Raw genomic sequence first — 4495 nt, 5'->3', positions numbered from 1 at the left:
CCAGCACTCAGAAGGCTGAAGGAAGAGGATTACTTCGAGTTCCAGGCCAGACTAGGCTACATAGCAAGACCCTGTCTCATTACATCTAAAATACCAATAAGTAAATGAATAAATAAATAAAAAGGGAATCAGCATGACTCATCACACTGACAAAATAAAAAAGAAAAATAATATGATCACTAAAAAAAAAAAAAATTTCAGCACCTCTCAATTATTTTTCAGACTACAGCCAGGGTCAGTGGCATAGTCCCAGCAAATGGGAGGCTGAGGCAGGGTGGTTGCTTGAACCCAGGTGTCTGAGACCAGACTGGGCACCACAGTGAACTCTACCTCAAAACAAACAAAAGACCTCTCTACAAATTAGAAATATGAAAGAAATTTTCCTAGTTGGATAAAGGACATCTACAGAAAATCTAAGGAAACATATTTGACAATAACAAACTCAATGTTTTCGCCCTCACATTGGGAACCAGGCAAGGATGTCTTAGGCTAGAGATCCTAGTCAGTGCATTAAATCAGCCAAATAAAATAAAGACATAGACACTAGAAAGGAAATAGTAAAAGTTTCTTTATTTGTGGGTACAATTGTCTACACAGAGGACTCTAAGGTTTTTTTTTTAAAGAGCAGAATATATTTATTGGGGGAAAGGAAGCTTCCCTGTCCAAGAGAGGGATAGAAGGGGGGCCAAGTGGGATGCCCTCTAAGGTACTTTTATAAATAGAATAAGAAAGATTTATCAACATTACAGGATACAAGGTCACAAAAATTATATTTCTAAGTGGTAGCTGGAAAATGAAGTTTTAAAACAGCATTTCTAGTAGTATCAAAATACCTAGAATGTTTTAAATACTAAGGAATACATGTACGTAATGACAGACGTGAAAGACCAGTTTGAAAGCTGTAATTCACTGATGAAAGAAATTTAAAACAACCTAATTAAATGGAGAGCTACATCATGTTTAGCAGTTGGAAGATCAACTTGGTTAAGGTGTTTGTTCTTCCAAAATGAAAACATAGATTCCAAACAATCTCCAAACCCCCAGTAGATTTTATGTAGAAAATGATAATTTGCTACTATATTTGTAGCTGAAAATGCAAAAGACCTAGAATAGCCAAAGTCATTTTGAGAAAGAAAAAAATGCTAACAGTGGACTGTATTAGTTTGAAAGCACTGCTGTAACAAAATGTCCTGGCCAGGTAGCTTCAACAGAGATGCATTCCCTTCCAGCTCCACAGCCTGGACATCTGAGAGCAAGGTGTCTACAGGGTTGACTTCTACCACTGGACTTGTGGGTGGTGGCCTTCTCCTCCTGGTGTCCTTATGTAGGCTTCTTCTGTGCTCGTATCTGTTCCTCTTGCGGCTGACATCTAGAATGTCAAAGTCTTACGTGTCCAGAGGTGGGGCTTTGGGAAGGTGATAGGATCTTAAGTGGGTAATCCACTGGTGAATCCATAGCTGAATGTGCTGTGTCGTAGTCAGGGTTTATGAGAGAAAGGAATTAATACAGGTCACATAATTCATAGGATTATTTTATAATATTCACCCAAAGAGACAAATGCAAAAGAGTGCAAGACATCTGTCCACACACTAGAGGCCCAAAGAATCCAGCTGAGGGCCTGGATCCCACAGCAATGTCCTGCACCAGTCCAGCTGAAGACCTAGAACCCTTGGCATTGTCCCCCACGAATCCAACTGGAGGCATAAAGCCCATCACAATGTCTTGTGCAAGTCTGTACCAAGGATCTGCACCGGGAAGGCCCCAAGGTCAGTGGTGGAATCTAGAAAGTCTGTGCCAGCTGGATGAAGGATCTGTGGCAGCAGGCTGAGGGATCTGCACTGGAGCCAGGAAGCGAGGCTCAAAGTAAGGACTAGAGCTCCCCTGAAAATAAACATAGCCATCCTCAGTGACAGTGAGGTCCTGAGTTCCTCCAATGATGACAACAGCTGAGTTCATATCAGGAAAGCCAGTAGACAAGCTTCTCCAGGGGAATCAACAGCTCATCATCTTCCTCACTAGTTCTCTTTTTATGCTGTTGACAACCATCCTCAGGTGGGCCCTCCACACCCAGCACCACGCTGACTCAGTTCAGCTGGGTGTGTGACAAGTTGACCATTAGTTAACTCCAAACAACCCACCCCTGGCCAACTTGATAGCCAGGCACGTTTCCTTAAGCCATAGTCTCCAGTGGAAGACTGTGAAAAGTTAGCATATCTTGGTCTATTCAGATTAATATAACAATTACAAATATACAATTCTTCTTGTACTCATTCTCATACAAAAAACAAAATATTCAAAGGGTGATCAAAATTCAAGGTTAACAGTAAAATACTGGAGCTGGGGATTTAGCTCAGTGGCACAGTGCCTGCCTGGCAAGTGCAAGGTCTTGAGTTCGATCCCTGGTACTGGAAAAAAAAAAGAAAAAAGTAAAATACTGGGCCAGGGATATAACTCAAAAGCACAGTGCCTACCTGGCAAGTGCAAGGTCCTGAGTTCAATTCCCAGTGCAAAAAACAAAAAAAACAAAAAACTTTGATTTACAACCTGATTACAAACATATCTAAAAACTACATTAAACTCTTTTAAAAAGCTTTTACAATCACAATCCTTGCTTTCCATTAACTTTTAACAACAGGGTGTGGCAATATTAAGAAACAGGGCTCTCCTGCACTTCAAACACTCTCTTCCCTTCAGGCGAAAGGCTGCAGTTCATTTTTCCATTGCCCTGCTCCTTCTCAACAATCGCGTTCTCCTCTGTGGTCGTTGCAGCCCACAGCTGCACTGGAGCCTTCCCTCCGGCCAAATGCTTCAAATCACCCCACTGGCTCCTTGCTCAGTTTTGAACATAGATCTGGCCAAAAGATCTCAACAGTAACCATGTCACCATCCCAACAGCCGACTGACTGCAATGATATTTTTCTGCAACCCAAGTAATGTCTCTAAGCACAACCAAAGTGCAGACCAGTTTCCTGCCAAAGCACAACACACACCTGGGATCCAGCAGCCAATGCAGTCCTCAGTAAAAGCCTCCTGTGCCTCATCTTTACCAGCAGCATCTACACCAGTGCTCTGATTTTCCAGGCTTCAACCAGAGTCTCCCATATTTACAGTTTACAGCATACAGGGGCTGCCTCTTTGGCCAGTCTCTCAAAACCTTTCCAAAGTAATTCCCATGGCTCTTTCGCTACATGGCCAGCCAACATCACAGCAATGACCCCACTCCTGGTACCAGTTTCATTTAGGTTACATTTCTCGCTGCTGGGACAAAATACCCGATGCCCAAAATTAAAGAAGGAAAGGTTTATTTACCTCACTGTTCATAGAGGTTTCAGTCCCTTATCTGCTGGCTCCAAGGCAGAGTGGCACATGGCAGAAGACAACAGTTCATGGCAGTGGAAGACAGAAAAAGCAACGAGAGCGAAAGGGGAGAGAGAGCAAGGCTTTTCCCCTCCCTTCTATTGTATGCAGGCTACCTGCCCTGGGGTGGGTGCAGGGTTCAATAATCCCAACATTGAACCATGGATCAATCAAAAACTCTAGAAATCCGCCCCATGACTGCATGAGCCTTTGGGGGAACATCCAGACACAAACCATAGCATGCTGTTAGCAGGCGGGGCCTGGTTTGGAGAGATCCGTCCCGGGGGTGTGGCCTGGAAGGGGCGTCTCCCTCTCTAGCTCCTCCCTCCTCTGGCTGCTTGCTGGTCACCATGCCGTGAGCAACTGTCCTCCACAGACCCTCCCACCAGGTTTCTCCGCCTTGGAGCCAGCCAACCATGGACTGGACCGGGTGAAACCATGTGCCAGACTTAGGCTCTCCTGCTTTCAGAAGTGGGTGAGGGGTACTGTGAGTCAGTGGCCGGAAAATACCTAAGACCCCCTTCTCAACCAGTCATCCTAGCTTGAGGCCAGCCGTGCGTCCTCCCTGAACCTTAATTACCTCCTAAATAAAGGCCTTCGTGCCAAATACCAGCACATCGGCGGTAAGGCCTTGACACACGAATTTGGTGGGATACAACTCAGTCCACCCTCGAAGAGTCTGACCCAGTTTGGGGGTGTTGGCAGGCTCCCAGGGAATCTCATGGGTGGCCACAGTTGAGAACCGCAGAGTGAGGGCTGAGCGCTCAGAGCTGTGGCGGAGCTGAGCCTCTGAGGCCCTGTGGGCTCTGATGGCCGAGCGAGGCCAGCTGGACACCGAGGCTCCTCTGTCAAAACTGCTTCCCACGCGTCTCCTGCCCTGGCATGGTCCTGGGGTCACCAGCTGCTGTGCTCAGCCCAGCGCACTCAAAAGTGCACCGGAAAGGAGAAGCTACCCCCGGCCTTGCTGGGCGCTCTGCTTGCACGCTGTCGGCTCTGGGGGTGCACCAGCCCAGCGCCGTCTGTGATGAGCGTCTGCCCCCCACTCACTGCTCTCCTTCGTGTCCCAGCTGGGCCAGGAGCACCCGGGGTGCCCTCCCCGCAGCCCCGGCACGCGGCTCCCCGCCCACATGCAGGCAGG

The 4495-nt window shown here is 46.9% G+C and overlaps 1 protein-coding gene and 1 long non-coding RNA gene across 2 annotated transcripts in view; one reads left to right on the top strand and one right to left on the bottom strand.

Moving 5' to 3' along the window:
• Positions 1–552: 552 nt before the first annotated feature.
• LOC106146695 overlaps positions 553–4495 on the bottom strand; it is a 4628-nt gene continuing 685 nt past the window's right edge. The window contains exon 2 of the long non-coding RNA XR_001231246.1: positions 553–1466. This is a non-coding gene — a long non-coding RNA (uncharacterized LOC106146695). The remainder of the gene's footprint in view (positions 1467–4495) is intronic.
• The window catches only part of LOC106146694 (translation initiation factor IF-2-like), a gene marked incomplete in the record, with an annotated part of 1845 nt that continues 772 nt past the window's right edge, over positions 3423–4495 (top strand). The window contains 1 exon segment of the mRNA XM_013504681.1: positions 3423–4495. Coding sequence (XP_013360135.1) covers positions 4240–4495 — 256 coding nt within the window.

This window comes from Chinchilla lanigera, unplaced genomic scaffold, assembly GCF_000276665.1.
Source record: "Chinchilla lanigera isolate Chin_1 unplaced genomic scaffold, ChiLan1.0 scaffold00006, whole genome shotgun sequence".
Taxonomy (NCBI): domain Eukaryota; kingdom Metazoa; phylum Chordata; class Mammalia; order Rodentia; family Chinchillidae; genus Chinchilla; species Chinchilla lanigera.
The sequence above is the reverse complement of the archived record's forward strand: the minus strand, read 5'-3'. Positions and strand labels throughout refer to the sequence as shown.